At 39.3% G+C, this 19,977-nt stretch overlaps 1 protein-coding gene and 1 non-coding gene across 4 annotated transcripts in view; both read right to left on the bottom strand.

The window, feature by feature from the left end:
- Positions 1 to 19,977, bottom strand: part of RC3H2 (ring finger and CCCH-type domains 2) — a 34,901-nt gene that overhangs the window by 12,826 nt on the left and 2,098 nt on the right. Inside the window, exons 2-11 of one of the 3 annotated variants that reach the window (XM_074973613.1) lie at positions 15,193 to 15,463; positions 14,163 to 14,459; positions 12,353 to 12,470; positions 11,307 to 11,540; positions 10,156 to 10,331; positions 7,204 to 7,404; positions 6,636 to 6,768; positions 6,269 to 6,387; positions 1,271 to 1,383; positions 361 to 669 (exon numbers count right to left, since the gene is read on the bottom strand). In XM_074973613.1, the coding sequence (XP_074829714.1) occupies positions 361 to 669; positions 1,271 to 1,383; positions 6,269 to 6,387; positions 6,636 to 6,768; positions 7,204 to 7,404; positions 10,156 to 10,331; positions 11,307 to 11,540; positions 12,353 to 12,470; positions 14,163 to 14,393 (1,634 nt within the window). In that variant the 5' untranslated portion in view covers positions 14,394 to 14,459; positions 15,193 to 15,463. Of the gene's footprint in view, positions 1 to 360; positions 670 to 1,270; positions 1,384 to 6,268; positions 6,388 to 6,635; positions 6,769 to 7,203; positions 7,405 to 10,155; positions 10,332 to 11,306; positions 11,541 to 12,352; positions 12,471 to 14,162; positions 14,460 to 15,015; positions 15,161 to 15,192; positions 15,464 to 19,977 lie in introns of those variants that run through there. The other 2 variants (XM_074973615.1, XM_074973614.1) reach the window with 2 other exon arrangements.
- On the bottom strand, positions 6,870 to 6,984 carry LOC142000129 (small nucleolar RNA SNORD90). The gene has a single exon (XR_012642176.1). It is a non-coding gene; the product is annotated as a small nucleolar RNA SNORD90 (small nucleolar RNA).

Raw genomic sequence — 19,977 nt, forward strand, 5'->3', positions numbered from 1 at the left:
CTGGACTTCAATAGGTAGAATGCACTGCTGTGCCCTTTGGAAAGTCTTCTATTAGGCTTGCACATGAGCTACAGTAGATTTTCTGAAATGCATGGCTTATATATTACCCTTTAAAGGGCAACTGGCTACTTCAGTCCCAAGGAAAAGAAAAACATATGCCCTTCAAGATGTGGAGAGCATAAAACAGAACCGGAGTTCAGTATCTATAACTCACTCAGTAGCAAAGACTAAAACAGAAACTACTCATGAACATAATTCAGACCTTTATCACCTCTCTTCTGCTTGCAAGAATAGGAAAAATGCAAAATGTGGACATTAGAATATTTGATCCCAATTCTTTTAGCCCATTGCAATACATACTTTTCAGATAGCGATTCTGTAGGAGACCCAGAGGCATTTTGACCACTGGCTCCAGACTTTCCCCCCTTCTTGACATTCTCCAGAACTCTTAAGGAGGTTTCAGCGCAGCGAGGAATCAATTGGGGAACACCACTTTCCAGATTTGCAATCCCATTGGAACTCGGCACCATCTTTCCTGTTGATTCAGTGCTTCCTATGACAGAGATTACATTTCCTGCTGTGGTTGAGACAGTGCTGTTGACACCGACTTTATTTAGGAGAGGGAACGTTCTCACAGTCGCGCTGATCTTTTTGTTCCTCAAACGATACCTATATTTACAAAGACAAATCTGATAAAGGAGTTTACATTGTGCAGTCTAATGCATTTGTAAAACTGACATGACAGAAGGGATAAGCGGGATATCATTAACAGCACTTCACAATTTAACTTAAACCATGAGCACTAGTTTGAGGAAACAAGTAGATCATCAGACATTTCACTCTACAGTAAAAAACCAACTCAGCCTCTGAGAGGAATCTGAGTTGTTAATTTGGAGATGGGTGTGGGTGGAAATAGCTTTATGAAGTTATACATGAGATATTTGGTAAATTGAGTCAGGAATAAAGAACTGCTGATTAATGGGTACTATTCCTCAGTTTGCACCATTGCAGATCTCTTAAGGTGCCAGGCCCAGAGTCAATAATTTTGTGCAGGAAAATTTTGATTCTGCTATATTCTGAGAGTTAAGTAAAGGGGAATTCTGGCAATTTATTTATAGATGCTATTTTTAACAGGTCTAATTTGCACAAACAGTTCTCTTGCAATTCAAGGATCCCTAGAAATGAATTCACACAAAAAGGAAGCTACTTTCAAGATTTAATGAAAGCTGCCTTGATTTGATGGAAAGAACGACACCATCCCCAGACTTACTTTTCAAGCTCTTCCTGAGAGTGAGCAAATGTACAGTTAGTTCCTCGTGGACATCCCCCTTGCTGGCGCAGATCTCGGCACATACTCGTTTTATATTTGCTATTTGGTTGCGGCTTAAAAATACAAAAAAAAAAAATCCCACTTAAGATCCAATACAGGTTTAAATATAAGTAGTTTTAAAAAAATATATAAATACAGACATGCAAATGTTGACATTTTTCATTCTCAATCACCCCTTTAGATAAGGAAGTTTTTCACTGACATTACGAATACCCTTTTGTCACACTGAGCTCATCGTGGCTAACTCTGCTGTGTACTGCATTCAGAAAATTTTGCTCACAATCATGAATTTGTCAGGTACTAATTACAAGATGCCATGTCTTTCAGGATCATTAAGCCCTCATAATCCTGAGCAACACCTCAACCCCAACCTCCTAGGAATCATACATCTGAATTTTGAGTGCGCGCTCCCCACCCCCCCGTGAAAGTTTCAGTTCAGGAAAATACCCCTTCTTATTTTAGGGGTCATAATCAACAGGAATATAGCAGAGGTTCTCAAAATTTTTGTATTGGGGACCCCTTTTACACAGCAAGACTGAGTGTAACCCTCCCCCCCTTATAAATTAAAAACGTTTTTAAATTAAATTTTCAGTTTAATTTTAATGCAATATAACCAGGGCTCTCGCAACACCTCTGCCTCCCCCTCACCCCGGGAACCACTGGAACAGAGGAAAGCTCTAAAGGAACATATTTGTGTTCAGTTGTTTTAAAGCAAAACTATGACAGATTTGTATTGTCTACCTCATAATACCAGGGTAAAATTCCTGCAGGCTGATCACATAGTAGGTTTCTGTTACTCTCCAATCCAGAGGGCAGCAAGAGAACTACTCAATTAACATCCTTCCAACCAATTCTCAGATGAAAAGGAATGCCTCCCATGAGTTAAGAACTGCCTTTATCACCCCAAAACTGAAGGAGATAGGGATAAGAACTAAATCCTATCCCTCATATACATATTTTTAGGTGGAGATTTTGGGATCCATCTCTCTTAGCTGGCTTTGAAAATCCTATCCTTACATCATATATAATGCATATATCAACAGTTAATACTGAGGATAAAACAAATCTGTGCCTGATATTCTGTTTAGTTCTACTGAGTGTGTGTGTCCAACACCTATTTGCCCAGTGTGACAGGTAGACATGTGTGTGTAAAGGAGAAGAGTCTGCTGCCAATCAGACTGTTTCTGAATGGATGTGCCAGGGTCACGTGACAGGAAAGAGTAGGGGTTTTTTAAATTTATTTTTACACCTTCCTTTACTGATTTTTTTAGTTGTACCTGCTCACAGAATGGCATTAGGAGGACTGACCATACAGTTGGGCTTTTATTCCATCCATACTGCCTTGCAGATGGAAGAGTTTCCTTCTGTTCCCCACCCTTGGTCTCAGCCACTACCTCTGTCCATCAGCGCTCCCTAAGTTTTTCTCCAGCACATAGTGATGTTGACAGGAGTTGCTTTGCTTGGGTGTCTGCTTTTCAAGAACATGCCTGTGTTGCTGACCCTACCTGAGAAATGAAAACCACTGAAAGAGGCATCCAAGATAAACAATGAAGCCAGGGATATCTTCTGAATGTTTGCTGGTAGCCCCCATGGCTTTTTGACTTTCCCTGAGAGGAAGCTGGACATGTCTACCCATGGTACAATTACTCAAGTGGAGGGGGTGGATGCTGCGGAGGCCCACAGTGTTGCTGAAGCTGCTTTATAATGCCCTTCTTAGACAGGAATCCACTTACCTGTCTGTTGGTAACTAGTCGGATACAAATCCACAACACTTATTATTAGAAGTCCGCAGCACTATCCACCATGCCACAGAGCCTGGGTTTTTTCGGGCCCTCTCATTCTTTTCACTTTGCTGCCTGTCTTTTTTCCACTTCTTTTAAAATAGAAGGCTCCTCTGTAGGAAGGTCCCAGGCAGCAGTTATTCGCCTTAGTTGGTCTTCAAGTATTCCCAAAAGAAGAGTCTCTCTTATATTTCCCTATTTGTCTCATCAGTTCTGACCTGGAGAGCTGAACTTCTTCCCATGAAGAAGACTCAGCCCTCTTCATAATAACTTTTCTTTGCCATTTTATTTCTAGATGAGTGCTTTGGACAGGGAGCCTGCACCCTACAGAAACTTTAACTAGAGTCTGAAAGACACTGAAAGATTCTGACTCTGAACTTAAAAACAACAGGGTTCATTCTGGTTGTGCAGCCTCTTGGGGAGGCAGTGAAGATCAGATCCCTCTTTGGTTTTTGTTCTACAGCTTTTGTCCATATGAGATAAGGATATCTGAAGCAGGGCTAAGTAATGTCCTGGGGAGCCAGAGGTGTAGATCTCCTTCAAGGATTTTCCCTTTGGTTTGCTCCGTGTTCCTTTGATCCCCTTGTCAATGCAGTTAGAAACAAGTCTTGGAGGAGAGGAAGTGCACACCAGCCAGCCATATGGTTGCCAGTGGGGGACCTCTGTATACCCCGAATGCCAGGAACTCGTTGGATGAGAGAAGCCCAGGTGAGAGGTCCCCATAAAAAAAGGGGGGCTGGCTAATGCCTGTAAGTAAGGCATAAAAAGTTAAGTGCTCAATGTAATCTTGTCAACTAGATCTTTTGTTTGTTTTCTGTGGCCCTGCACTGGCCACTGAAATGGAGGGCACCCACTGTCATCAGCACTGGATCCCAAGGCAGGCTTATTGGAGAAACCTCTTTCCACCATGCCATTTATCTCAGTCCTCCTTCCCCATCTCTGCAGCGGGAGATGGAGAAGATGGAGCAGTAGCTTACAAGTCACTCTCAAGAAGTTTGGCAGTAGTGATTTTTGGCTCAGAGAAACCACCCTGCTTCTCTTATTTCCCGCCTTGTGCGAAGGAGTGCATCACTCGCCACCTCCTTGATTCTGCAGCCCTGATTCTCTCCTGGTCCAGAGGAAGACAACCTAGGAGATCCTTTCCTGTATTGGGGGCCTACCTTGGCCACAAAGTTAGCAGAGTTCACTATCTGTACACTCTGATGGGGGAAGAGATGCAGGACAAGCAGAATTTCACCTTAGGCTTCTCTGTCTGTATGTCTGTTATGCTGGGATCAAAGAAAAGCTGCAAAAGGTATGCCACAAAGTGCGATGCTCAAAGCCTCAGGAACGAAGACAAACAAATAATTAAGTGCTCAGTCCTAAAAGCCAACCCCAAAGTTTGACAGATCCAGCCAAATTTAAGCCCAATTGCAACAGATATTAGGTTTCATTTTAGTTTTGAAAAGTTTTAGATCCAACAATCCTTAAACTCAACAGCAGTGAGATCAATCCTTCCATCGAATAAACTGGCCAGCTCTTCACTAGGAGGGGCAAATCCCTGAACCAGCAATTCACAGCTCCGAGCTGTAGCCTGAAAGCAGGCAAAAGACTCATGGTCAGATCTGTAGATCTTAATATACTGAAGAACACACTGGTGGACCAGTACATGTTTCCAGCATTGATTGCGAACCAATGATTAGAAAGAAGGAAAGAAAAGACCCCTAATGTCAGCTTTCTCACAGGTCACACTGGATGTATGACAGAGGAAGGAGTGTCCTTGGCTCCAGTGCTAAAAGTGTCACTAGAAAGGAAATTGATGGATACATTTATCTTAGTGTCAGAAAGCAAAATGTTCTGAGAAAAGTTTATTGTGCTCTTTAGTCAAATGAGCTGCACTATTTTCCCTCTTTTTTTCCATCTGTCCAGGGAATCTAGCATTAAGTAAGGTTGAGAAACAATCAATTCACATTTTTTTACGTAGCACAGACAGAATAATTGCCAGACGTCAGAGTGGGAAAGAATGTAAATCTGGAAGAATGGTAAAGTTTAAGTTAGAAAATGATGAAATGCAAAAAGGCCTTGATCCTGGCTCACAGTATAGTTTTATATGGAGGGGAGAGTCTTGAATGGATGGCAATTACTTAAGATGCTACGTGCTTGGTTTGGGTGGTTGCAGAAGGAACAGAGTATGGACATTCAGATCATAGAAGGGATACAGGAGGATCTGCATGCTGATGGTCCTATATGCTGATGGTCTAGGGTTCTTTTGTAACGTATTATCCCTTAAACTAACATTTTAAAAAATTATTCTTGCTCTTCTCTGTTATTTAAACAATTAACTTCAAAGTTTTGGTATTTCGTATACATGTATAAAAATGGATGGAACATAACCAATTGGGCTAAAAAGATATATTTATAAAACGATTGCATAATGAGCCCATTACAAGTAAATTATATCACCTATGTACAGTGGACACCCTGACTGAGGAGTTCTTATAATTTTAATATTTCTTGTATGTTTTTTCTTCATTTGTTTAAAAGGTACCAGAATAACAATTGTCTTGATTAAGCAAGACAAGAAACCTCAGTGAGCAAGTATTGAGCTAACTAATGTGGCACCACTGGAGTCTGAAAGGTTAAAATAGTCCCAGTATAGCTTTATATTACACGTAACAGATAAAATTCACTAAGATTTAAATCAAGTGTTCCTTGTGGTCATACTTTACTAACTACAGACATCATGTGCAGGGAGTCTACTCTAAGCTGACATCACATAAGTATGGCTTGTTTTAATTTGCCAGTCAGTCAATCAGGAGAGGTCCTAATGCATTCTTTTTAGAACCCTAGGGGTTCTACCCAAGTCCATCCTTAAAGTATTGTATTAATAAATAGATACCATTTTTCCTACAAAAGGAAGATCGATTAATACCATAGAGAATCCAATCCAATGTTTATTTTTAATTGGCTAGAAGGGATCTTGGTGAATTGCATTAGATACTCCCTGCTCAGGGAACATGGGCCTGGGATATTAATCCTACTTTATTTCATGGCAGTGGAAAGCCTGAGTAGGCTACAAATGTTTTACATCAACATTAATTTTGCAAAATAAGTTAAGCCCTTTTGTTACAGCGTCACAGAACACTCAGAAATACAGGTGGTAATTAAATATAGTCACCTGTGGTGTTTCATGACCTTTTCGACTATAGTTCTGAATAAAGTCCACTAGCCCATGTACCACAGTCTTCACTGCCACCATTGCATTTTCCAGCTGCTCCCATGTTGGAGAAACTGCATCTACAATTGACAAATTGAAAGCATGTTTTAACAATAATTCCATCATCATCATCTTAAATGAGACAACTTTTACATTACACCAGAAACATCCAGTACAAGGATTAAGAGGAAAATCTTCAACAGCAGGTTAAAAACATCAATTGATGGGAACTGTTTAGAGCAGAAACAGAATTTGTTACCAGTAGAGTTATATTTTCCATTAAAAAGGAAAGGGAAAAAATTTACATTTATTAGCACCATTTACATACCTGGATTAGGATCTATGTTTGCCAGAAGCTCTAAATGAGGCCTAAGTCTGTTTAAGTTTGCTGGATCACCTGTACGTTGCAAGACAATTGTCAACTCCTGTACACTTTTTGCAAATGATTCTGGAGACTGGAGCTGAAAATAAAAGTGACATTAATGCTCTTCATTCTATAAACTGGACATTTTAACAGAAAAAGTATTCTCATTTTCTTTCAAGAGAGATGGGCTCCAAAATGAGACAGGCAGTGTCTTCAGATTGCATATGGTGATTATCAGTGGTGAGAGATTACAATTCTCAGCTCAGAATCTGCCCTATGAAGCTTCATCATAAGACAACTAGAAAAAGTGATTTTTTGCACTGCTTCTCTGTGACCTTTGTAAACACTAAAAATTCTGAAAGGGCTTTGTACATAAAGATTACGTACAAAAAAACAGCCATCCTACTCTCTAGTCATGTTAAAACGTAGTTAAAATTAGAGGTTATAATAGTTTAAAAACTGCTTCATTATTATACCCTTTAATTGTTAAATCTAACAAGAAAAGGATACTAAATCTACCCCATTGACAAACCTTGTCAATAATGGATTGCATGTGTGACTTATGTGCCAAGTCGCCATAAAGGAGGGAAGACCATTGTTCTGGTGATATTCGAAGTCCCGCTTCCATGGCAATGTGGACAATTTGGGCATCATGTTCCCTTCGCAAAGCCTCATAACTCCGAAATTCCTCTTTAAGCTGCATCAGAGAAGAATCTTCATCCCTTTTGGTGACCTAAAAAACAAGAATTCAACAATGCTTAAAAACTTCATTTTTCTTTAATTACAGCAGAGTCCATCAGATGTATAAACAAGTGCGCCATGGTATATAGCAGTGGTTCTCAACCAGGGGTCTGGGGCCCCCTGGCAGGCTGGGAACAGTTTCAGGGGGTCCTCCAAGCAGGGTCAGCATTAGACTCACTGGGGCCCAGGGCAGAAAGCTGAAGCCCCACCGCTGGGGCTGAAGCTGAAGCCTGAGCAATGTAGCTTCGCGGAGGCCCCTGTGGCATGCGGCCCCAGGCAACTGCCCTGCTTGCTACCCCATAAGGCCGGACCTGGCTTTTATATGCAGAAAACCAGTTACTGTGGCCCAGGTGGGCCATGGAGATTTTATAGCATGTTGGGCGGGCCTCAGAAAGAAAAAGGTTGAGAACCCCTGGTATATAGAACCAACACTTAGTTCTTCCAAAAATTCATCCCGCTGCAGAGTACTAGCATTACTGTGGGCTAGCCAGATAATCCAGTGTTGTATAGATAGTCACTATGAGGACATGACATCAAGTCAAATCACTTCAACTAAGTCAGAAATTGGATTTGCTTAAGTCTGAAGATATGATGTGGTTGGCAGGATATACAGCTATAGGATTAGACCTTCAGTTCCACTATCATTTCGATATACCCAATGTTAAAAGACAACACAAAGAGAGATAGCAAATGTTCAGAATTTAATTGGTAAATGGGGGGGGGGGGGGGGAAGGATGATCAAAAAGTTGCCCAGCACTCTAGTATACTTTACAGAAAGACAATTAGTACCAGTTTTAACAAAAATACCTGGCTACATACACCTTTCATTGGAGGATCACAATTTACTTTATATACATATTAAACCTTATAAACACACCTTTGGCATAGTCAGTATTATCCCATTTTATTGATGGGCAAACAGACACAGTGAAGCAAAATATCTTGGCTCAAGGTCACTAATTGCAGCAGTGACACAGACAAGAATAGAACCCACAAGTCCTGGCTCCTAGTCCTTTAACTCATGTACAGCGCTAATTTTCTTTTTATAAAGATGCAAAATAAAGATGTGATACACATACAGTAAATTCTCACTTAAAGTTGCCCCGGTTAACGTTGTTTCATTGCTAATCAATTAGGGAACATGCTCGTTTAAAGTTGTGCAATGCTCCCTTATAACATCGTCTGGCAGCCGCCTGCTTTGTCCACTGCTTGCAGAAGAGCAGCCCATTGCAGCAAGCTGGTGGGGGCTTGGAACCAGGGTGGACCAGCAGCCCCCTATCAGCTCCCCTAAGTTCCCTGTGCAGCAGCCGCCCAGCAGGCTATCAATTGCCTGCAGTTCAGCTGTCCCTCCCCCCACTGACATATGCTGCCCCTGCCCTCTGCCTTGGAGCTGCTCCCCAAGCCTCCTGCTTGCTGGGGGGAGGGAGGAGGGGAGAAGAGGGGAGCTAATGTCAGGGTGTCCCCCTCCCCCTTGCTCCTGCACCCTGCTTATCCCATCTCCATAGAGCAGACACACGACAGGGCTCAGGAGGAGAGAGCAGGCAGTGTACTTAAGAGTGGGTCAGTGTACTTAACACACGCACGCGTGTCTGTCTCCTGTGCTGTCTCCCCTCCCTCCATTCCTGCTGCCTTGTAGAATGTGAGGCTACATTAACAATGAGTTAACCCCTTGAGGGCTCAGCCAATTGCTAGTTCATCATTTAGCACGAAGGCATTCCCTGGGAAATATCCCACCCTCTGACTTCATCACCTCAACCAAGCTTCACAATCATCATTGCTGTGTACAGTATTAAATTGTTTAAAACTTATAGAGTGAGCGTGTGGAGTGAGTGAGTGAGTGAGTGAGTGTAGTCTTATCTGGCAAAAAAAATTTTCTTTGGCACCTAACCCCCCGCTATTTACATTAATTCTTATGGGGAAATTGGATTCGCTTAAAGTCGCATTTTTCAGGAACATTACTACAAAGTTAAGTTACTGTATTTTTATGACTGTCTCGAAAAACATCCCACAAATCTTATTTTGGGGAAAAATGCGTTGTTGCTAATGGGTCACAAATCAAATTACTGCTTACATTATGTGTATATCAAGTGTACTCTAGGCCTTCTAGCAGAAATCATATGTTGAAATAAAAATTTAACCATCTTCCCACGTCATTGAACGTAAGAGCTTTTGTATCAAATATTGATATTCTATTGAAGATGTCTAGATCAGACTGTCTTTGTCAGCTGACATATTATTTTATTGCCTTTCTGGGCCGATTAATTTCTTACTGATCGTGCTCTACACTACCATACAGGAAAACAGAGTTCACCTCCTACTCCTCATCTCTTACTCTTCAGAGATCAAGAGTTGGGAGCATTCAGTGGAAAAGAGGTATGGTATAATAAATGAGAGGTTTAAACATTTCATGTCCATTTTATAATGCATGCATCAGTACTGAATGCATTAGGACTCTCTCCATATATTTCCATCTCACCATCTCTGTGTACGCAGAGGCTACAGTTAGTGGGATTAAATGATTAATTGGTTTTAGATCACTTCTTGATGCTTCACTGTATCTTTAGAATGGGTAAGATCTGAATTTGAGTAGCATGTTGCAGGTGAAATATTCATGGCATATTGGTTCCTCAGAACTATATGCTAAACATTGCTTATGTATCAAAAAGTTTAAAACAAATAAAACTGGTATTAAGTTGCAAAAAATTAAAAGCAAGTTTTCATTTTAAATTATCCAATCTTTTACCTTAAAGCATGATGCTCGATACAGTAGTTGCACAACATGACCAATGCTTGTTTTTGATGCCTGAGGAAATCTTGGTTCTAGTCTTTGCACAACAAAAAGTACCAAAACTTTTCTTGAGAGTGCAGAGCCATCTTCAAGTGCCAGTAACACAAGTTTCAGAGCCTCTTCTTGCATAGCTTTAAACAGACGTTTAAAAAAAAAGGTCATAAGAAAAGTAAGACTACCATATATTAACAGTGTACACAGGAACATTTGGTTTGAGAGTTCTTGTCCACAATATCTTAACTATTTTTAGTCCAACAACCAACCATAGCAAAACACAGTCAGTGAAAATGTACCCCATTTTAAGAAATCTGCTAGTTCAGATATAAAGCAGTACACAGAAATGCTTGAAATGCAGTCAGTGGTTCCAGTTGAAAGAAGACTGGACGATTCAGGGCTCCCTGTTTTAAATAACATTGGCACTTTTTAACTTTTGGTTTTACATTGCGCAGTCTCAACATTCAGCCTTTGCCATTTCATGTAGCTTGCCAATTTTATACTAGGAAGCTGATGAAATCTAGCGGTAGAAATGGCACAGGAATATTAGAACTATCCATCAGAATTACAAGTTCACTGCGTTGCCAACTTAAACAGAATCTTCTGATGAACTCTACACTCAATTTGGCATCAATTTACTGGTAATAGCTGGTTTATAGAAAAGACTCCAAAGCCATAAATTTTAACTTAACTGCTTTTAGCTCAGTATTACCATGCAACCTGAGCTGGTGGTTTTGAACTCTATGGCTTAAAGTATAGGCACAAACATTAAATCTGAATGAGAAACCTTGTGCCTATGCACTAATCATAGTGCTCAGTACTATCAGCATGTTACATAATAATACTGGGCTACAGACAGTAGGGAAAATACATTTATTTATAATGGGCTGAGATCTGTGGAATGTTTCTCTGCAGTATCTAGGGATAGACCATAACAAAACCAAGAGGTATACTGGTTAGAATACCTAACCTTCTCCCCCCTCCCTTAGCTCTTTCCCATAAACCTGAAAAACAAGAGTACATCTACCTCCAAACTGCAATGACAAGACTCCCAAGTAATGTTCTTCCTGGTAAGAAAAGAAACAGCCAGATCCATTCTGCAAGAGTCCTACCTGGCCCTAGAAACTGACATCCTCGTGCCCTGACAGCAGCCCAGAGATTGGCGGACAGTTGCTGAGGGTTCTGGTGCTGTAAAATCAGTTCTGTTACAGTTCTTTCACCAAGTGAGCGTGCTGCCCGCATGGCTCTAACACGACCCTCCTCCTCCACCAGCTGACAGTTCACTAGCGTCACCAGTTTCCTTTGCATTGGACGGCTCAGGGCACTCTGATTCAAACTAGCAACTCCTTTAAAGAAAGAGGTAAATGGTCAACTAAGTCTTAATAATAAGACAGATTGATCAAGTGAAAGGCAAACAACCATTTCTAGTATAGGCTTAAGCAACAGACGAATGCCATACCCCATCATGAACTCTTTTCGCCTAAGAGGCCACTCACCATCACAGCATTGATCCAACACTACTGATGCTTGCTGTTGAAGTATCTCCCACTCAGCCCCCCACTGCTTATCAAGATCTGTACTAAATTGGTCTATTTTCACTCTATGCCCCTTTTCTGTGCCATGTCTGATAAAGCCATGCCATTTTTAGGTTTTATGTAGGATCCCCACCTCACTTTTGGAGCATATAACACTTCGGGCAGCTTTCAACATGGACTACAGAACATTCCTTAGTTCCCTGCAGATCACCACAAAGGCTTTCTGGCACTTGTCTGTTTCAGTCCATCCCTTGTCACTACAATCATACATGGATAGCTGACTAATAAAGGAATTTAAATTAAAATCTTACATTTAACTATGTCAAACCAAATCACCTGTTTAGCTTGAAGAGTTTGGGTTCCTTTCCTATGCTTAGGTGAGAACATTATTAAATGAAAAGCATGTACTAGTTACCCTCAAAAGCAAAAACAATATAGCTGCTAGACTCTTATTTACAAAGCACCATAGATGTGCACGAACCAGTAAAGACATAAAGGAAAAGTTACCAGAAAGATAGAACTATCACTTCACAGCCTGAAACCAGTTAGCACTGAGAACATATTTCTGTTAAGAGTAAGCTTGTCTGATATACCAAGAATTGCAGAGTTTTAAGAAGACTTACCCTTTCCTCCACTTAGTGGCTTTAAGTAGAGTGCCAAATCTTCCACACATTTCTTTGCTACCTCATAATGTTTGTTCTCTCCTAAGTTACTTAACTTTACTGTCTGATGATCTGGTACCTACAAAAATTGCAAAGGAAAGAAAAGGGAGTTGTAGCCAGTGTCCATAATCTTTCCCATGACCTGCCTTACTCACCTTATCACAGTATAAGCTAATTATATAACACCACAGATCTACACTACTCTTCACAGAGAAATGAAAGACATGATGTTTGGAATGTAATACTCATAATACAGCAAGGGATTATAGAGGATGACTGTTATGGTGACGAAAGATTACGATATTATGATATTGTTACAGAACATTTCTTGTGGTGCTTTTGGATTGATACATTAACATTTGGAGATTAAAGAGGAAAACAGGGCAGGAGGGGAGGTCTGTGATGGAAGACCAGCTGAAAGAACTGACCTCTGAAGGGTTATTTGAAAGGTACGGTGCATGGTACACAGGGCCTGGGAGGACGATCAATGCATAGGGGCAGCATGAGAAGAAGTGCAGAGTTGCTTGTAGGAGACCAAGGAAGTGACCAGATGCAATTAACTGGCCAAGAGCAGAACACGAAAAGGTGAACAAGGAGAAATTAGAGATAGAAATGTAGCCAAGCACAGCATGCTCTGCAGTCCTAAAAGGGAAGAATAGTGAATCTGAACTTGGTGCATGAGTCACCGTGGGCATGATCTGGTCAGAGTGGCAGAAAACAAAGGTGATTTTAGTTACAATGTACTGAACAAGCTAAGGTGTACTCTGAGAAGTGGGGCAGTCAGAGGAAGTGAAGATTGTAATAGGCAGACAAGGTGACTATTACAAACACTATATTAGCAATAGAGAATTAAATAAATATATGAAGTTGAGAAGGGAAAACATACTAGTGTATGACACTATGTTCTATAACATACACAATGACTTTTTTAATATACCCATTGTTGTCACATCTGTCTGGATGTGAAATTAAAATAATCAATGCACTAAGCAGCTCACAATAAAATGCGCCCTCTGCAGGTGGCATCCCAATTCTTTTAAAGAATTATTAACTTGAAAAAGATAAAAAAAACTCTTTGAACACACATGTGAAAGGGCACAAGAGAGACAGATTATTTACTTACAAGTTTCCTGAAGTGCAATGCTGACTTTATTAACATTCCTGTGCCACCACTATGAGGCACTGGAGGGAAAAATTTCTAATTCAATTAGTTGATGAGACTCTCTCTCAAACCTAAACGCCCTCATCATGGGTGCTTCAAAAGAACAGATGTCTGAACCTGGGTTCAGAGGTCAGATTCTTTTCAATGTAAGTAGTAACATGAGGTTTTGACTCAACTAGTTCCCAATGAGAAGGATGAATGAGTGTAATCTGTAGATTAACTTTTCTAATGACACTGCTGATTGTCCTCTAGGTCCAGGAGGTATTTATCTACAAACTCACACAGCTGTACACCCAACTATACTGGAAGACACTCTTAAAATCATTTTACAGACATTCCGTCCAGAACTGTGGCACATTACAGCGTCACTGTTAGAACACAGAGTCCTGTCTACACAACACAACGAAATATTGTTTTAGTTGTGACAAGGGACAGCTGTTTGGTAACCTGGTCTCCTGATGTAATTGTCTTTGCTACACAGGCCTTCAGATGCTATAAAGATCAGACCTTTTCTTATCCCAGATTGGAACAGTGAGGATGTATTCCTGCTGCAATGGTAAAATGTAAATGGTAATGTTGGAAAAAAGTAAAGAGCTCCTTAAGTCATACCTGGGCTCCAACTAACTGGAGAAGTGCAAAGTTTACAGGAAGCACATCGATGTCTGTGTTGATGGCAGTCTGGTCGAAAGGACATGCTTTGCGATGAAGCTTATTCAGGCAGGTTTTACAGACAGTGTGAGAGCAACCTAAGCTGATGGGTTTGTGCACATTCTCATCAAACTCATTGTAGCAGATTGGACAGGACAGAAACTCTGTCCACTGAGCTGCCTGCACAGGCATTGTGGAAGTTGGACGCTTGTTTAGCAGACTAGAAGACCATTATTTCACTGTCCCGTATTTTGGCAGCTGGAAAGTAAATGAACAAAGGATGTAGCTTCTACACAACATTTTGCAGTCATTTACAATTAGTTGCTTTTAATTTAAAAAGCAAGATTTTAACATTTTATGAAATAAAACCCAAAAACTTATGTTGAAATCCCCAGATAATGAATCCAACCCTGCCTCTGTTATATCAATCTATAGTAACAGTTCAATAATCCCATCACATTATTCCAGCTAGTCTACACTAATCCAGTTTGTGAGCCTATCTTCAGTAAATGTCATAAGGGTTTCTTGTATACTCATGGAATTAAAACACTTTAGGGAAAAACATTGGTTGGCACATAAAAGGTTAAAGGCAGAACCTCAGATACAAATCAAGCTCACAATTTTCAAAAACTAAGTACACTCCCTAATAATGGAAGGGTGGTGGGAAGTCAAAGAAATATTATATTTGTTTTACTATCACATAAAGTGGAGTGCAACATGATCACGGATGTTTCATCCTACCGATCTTGTTCAAATTTAAACAGGTGTCAGTATAAACATTGCTTTATAGAAACAGAATCCATTATACACTTACATTTTTTGTTTTTAAAAGTGGTAAAACATTTATTGCTGGAATGGGAGAATAAATCTGTGTTCACATCACCTCCCTTGTAATAGCCCATCAGAGGACTTGCTCCCAGGGGCGTACATTTCTCTATTTGCATTTCACACATTCGCTACCTCATATTCATAACAGTGAAACTCCACGTACGTAAGTCTGTGGCAGAAAGATCTCTGCTGTACTGGAAATCCAGGTATTTGGGGGCAATTACACAGCTGATACTTTGTTCACACAATTGTTTGTAGAGCATAGCACTGTAGCTGGTTCCACAACAAGGAAAGGTACAAATATGGAGACCAAATTACAATATGGAAAATGTCACCAAAACGCCATCTAGATCCAACAAGCAACAACTTCAGTTTATTATTAGCAGGTCTTTCCTTTGAAATATCTCACTTTGTGCAGAGGTTCCACGTAAATCCTATGTAGAAATATGTTTGAAGGGAAAAGGGAAAATTTACTCATATATTCTGAAAGACATCCCATCTTACATAATTCAAAATCAATAAAAAGAAAACAAGCCCAAATATTTAAAGGCTACTCCAGCTAAGAACTTCAGCTAAACTATTTAAATTCAAGCCTTCAACACTGACACTATCAAACTGGTAGGTGCTTGTAAAGGTTAAAGGTAAACAGCCACACCCATAACTACTCTACAACAATTTACCTGTTGGCTCTGATGCTACCAAAATCCTAGAAACCAGACGGCTTGCATAAATGCTATTAATTAATCTGTCCAATTAGCACTTTTCCTTTTAAAAATGCAGATGAACTCACATTACTCCCTACACTGCTATATTTATAAAGAGTTAAAGGCTCAATACTATATTTTCTTTTCCAAAGTGGAAATAAGGTAATGTTATTGTTTTGAGGAAGCGAACAGTTTCCCCGTCCCATCTGAATTCGACAACTTTTCATTTTGAATCAATTGTTGGCTGTTCTACTGTTTAGTTAGTGATGTTAGTATATGTTGGACCACTAAAATACTTATTAGAACACCGCATAAGACTTGAAAAGTGGATGTATTTTATTTTAAATTATGACCATCTGTTTAGAAATTCTATTTAGCACTGAGCATCCAATGCTCTTTAAGCAACAGGATAATTGTACAAGACGTTCTTATCTCAATGAGATTTTCAACATCATTTGGGAATTACATTTTATACAAAAATTAGAAAAAAGTAAGACAATGCAGAAATTAAACTTTGGACTTATCCCACTGACCCTAAATGTGGATCCAATATGTTCAATACTAAGTGAGCATAGTCACACCGTGAAGTATATTTTTAACCCTACCATAAAGCACACACTTTACTAGGGAGGGGGACACACAACTTTTTTAGGCACAACATTGCATACCTGTAAGGATTATTTTTGTTACATGCATCTTCAGACATGGATATTCAAAAGTACAATAAGCAAGAGTGAACAAAATGCTAAAAGCATCCTGATTTCCCTATGAATTTAAATGTATAATGCCATTTAGTCCACCTCAACCCTTGAGTATCCAATGGTAGGCAAATAAAAATGCAATTGTAGAGAAAAGGAAAACATCTAAAGTAGATAGATCCTAAGACTTCCCACCCTTGCTACCACAGGTTCTGCTATACTACTGCTAATGCCAGTGAAGACTGGTTGCTGGTGACCAATAGCATTTTCATCTCTGTCAGGTTAGACAACACAGGTAACATATTCTAAATGTCCACCATTTCTGTCATGAGTAGCAAGTGGGAAATTTTAAGAAGTCTAGTATACATACAATCTAGGTAACAGCATGACACAAGTCACTGACTGAACAGTCTCCATTCCCACGTCCCTCATTAATAGATTCAAAGGGCAGTAATCTTTATTCAGAGAGCATATATATGCTTAGCTTCCACAATTAATTCAGAAACTTGCAGGTAACAGTACCAGCTCATTTTCCAGGCTTTTAAATAAAGGCTAGTCTACACTAGAATCACTACAGCAGCACAGCTGTACCAATGCAGCTGCACCACGGTAGTGCAGCTAGTGCAGATGCTCTACGCTGATGAAAGAGAGCTTTCCCATCGGCATAATTACTCTACCTCCCAGAGCGGCAGTCACTATGTCGGCAGGAGAGCTTCTCCAACCAACATAGCGCTGTCCACATTGTCGGTGTAACTTACATTGCTCAGGGAGTGGCTTTTCCACACCCCTGAGCAACTTAAGTTATATCAAGTAAGTGCTAGTGTGTACAAGCTAAGAGTCATGCCAACTATTCTGATATTTTTGCTCTCCAGTATGTTCAAAAAGGATTCTAACTAAAGTCTCCAAATTATCAAGTCAGTTTCTTAGAAAAGTATAAAGAAATTTTTGTACAGACTCCTGTTTTTTCTGACAAGGAACATATTTAGGGATGTCCTATTGAAAAACAAATTGCTCTGATACTCTAAAAATTGAACAAAATTTTAAAAAAGTGCCCTACCAAAAATCATTCTGACAAGAATTGTCAACTTAAAAATCTAGTCTTTTTTAAAGAGACGAACTGAAAGTATTTTCAGGTGCTACCATTACCCTGGAGTTGCCCCGATCTTTCTGTGTGAAAAACCCACAAACACAATATAAAAAATGACTAAGCACAAAGTGCTGTCAAATACAGAAAGTAAACAGAGAGTACTTTTTATTTTTAACAGTAGTAGATAAAAATATTCAGACAAATGTGATTTTTCAGCTGTTGTCTTATTAAGAGCAGCATCTTAGATTACTAAGCCTGAAGATTTTAGAAGTCTAAATATACTATTTGCTATTTATTATGTAACTAGTGCATTTGGGACAGACTAGTTCAGATAATCAAGTTTCACTTTCTGCTTCTGTTGCAGGAGCAAAATGCTGTTGAATTTGAGTTCACAACCCTGCAAGGGAATGTTTAAATTTTCCTATCAGCCACAATAAGTGTACTTGACTTTCCTTCAAACATACATATTTTTTTAAACTTTATAATTTGTGAAGCTGATTCACAATGGAGTGATATGGTATATGGGGCTCATATTTTAAACCAATTCTGGTATGCTTACTGGATCCTGTAACCTTCCTTATGGCCTTGATTCAAAACCCACCAAAGTCTCGATCTGGCCCAATTTTTAATTCTACTATTAAGCACTTTGAACTATTAAAGAGTGAGTGCATTAGGCATTAAAAATTACAACATGGATTTAGTTCTAATATTGAACAATCTTACTATGATTTTAACCATGCTTCTGAGGCTGTGTTCTTTACATAGTAGCTAGATGCAGAGAACATGGGATCTTAAAATGGACAAATTTCAAGGCATCCATTGCAATTTTCCATTTGTACAAGCAGATTAATCACTTGTTTGTACTATAATGAGTAGGTTTGTCAAGCCTTCCTTCTGAAGTTACTTAAAGTTGAAAGCATCTCATCTAGCTCAGTAACTTATTGTCCATGTTATCAAATTATTAGTATTAAATTACTTCCTAAAAGGACTTTAGTCTTCCATGTATTACTCTAACAACCATCACATGCGGATCTAAGAAACTGGGTTCATATTAAAGGCCCAGGAAGTGGAAGTGAGCAGTCCCAATAATAGCTTTGCATCTTTTAGCTCTGATGACTCGAAGTGAAAATAAATTCTCTTCAGATAGAACAGACTTGCTTGTTTCTGCATATCGCATAATGTCCATCACATTTAAATCTTCTGAGAAACAGCCTAAATGTAAAGGGAGTTGTTCAATGACCACTACAGGACAATATTCCAAGATACTGTTCTGATCTGACTTTTTATTGGAAACCTGCATTTATCTCTGGGGACAGCAAAAGAATCATACTGTAGGAAGAAATGTTTCTTAAATAAAACAAACATCACATCAATGTACTGCAACTTGAAACAGACCAAAACAAGCTACTGTTTTCATGGCTCCTCATATTATGGACTTGAGGTAATAATTTTTAAAACCTGGCTTAGTCTTGTATTCTGCTCTAACACTTTTCCTAGATTTATTTATGCATGTTTCTATGGTGATCATCACTATCATAACTTCTTATAAAATTGTCTACTTAGACTTTAGCCTTTGCCAAGCACCCATTGGAAGATCTGGAAACCGCAACACTGTTACTATTTTCCCAGTACCCAAAAAAAGTAAAAAAAAAAAAAATTTTTTTCTAAGACTATTTGTTGAAACATGGCTACACTATGTAATGCACTAATATAATATAAAAATGACTGACTTCTAGATAAACATTACTTTTCACATATAAATGGGGTTTTTTTTTGTTTGTTTTTGTAAATGCCAGAGCTCTAGTCACCCAGGAGGTCAGTCAAGATGCTCTATTTCCTGTTCAAGGATCACCACCAGTAATAAGGATTCTGCATGTTAAGATGTTCCCCAAGTTATATATTTGTTTTCTGCAGGGTTTCAGGGGTGTAACTGAAAGCCAAATTTGGCCTTCCCACAAGCATGATGAAAATCCATCTCCCACAGCTCTGTTGATTTTTCAGGACTAACAGGAGGACAAAATGGCAAAAATGTTTGTCACTAAAATCAGTGAAGATTATTCTGAATACCAAAAAAGTATGTTTGTTGATTAAGAAGGTGCTATTTTTATAGTTACTTTTCGGAGTAGATCTGCACTTAAAGGGTGCTATTTTTCTGTAATATAAAAGGTTTAACAGAGGACCAAGGATCATGTGGGGCAATTCTTTCTGTGTTTATCCTGAATCTTCTCCCATGCACCTCGTTCCGCGTTTTAAACCACCACCACTTTTACAAGTGAACAGTCCATACACTAATAAATTTCACAAACAACTTTTTGAGCAAGAGTTAGTAATTCCCTAAAGACTGAGTAATTCCCTAAAGACTGAGTTTCAGAGGGCTTCTGGGAGTAGCATGAAGACACTTTTTAGAATCGTAAAACTTGTACAAGGATACAAGTTATGTTCAGTGGGATCCTCCATCC

The sequence above is a fragment of the Natator depressus genome, chromosome 16, assembly GCF_965152275.1.
Source record: "Natator depressus isolate rNatDep1 chromosome 16, rNatDep2.hap1, whole genome shotgun sequence".
Lineage (NCBI taxonomy): Eukaryota > Metazoa > Chordata > Testudines > Cheloniidae > Natator > Natator depressus.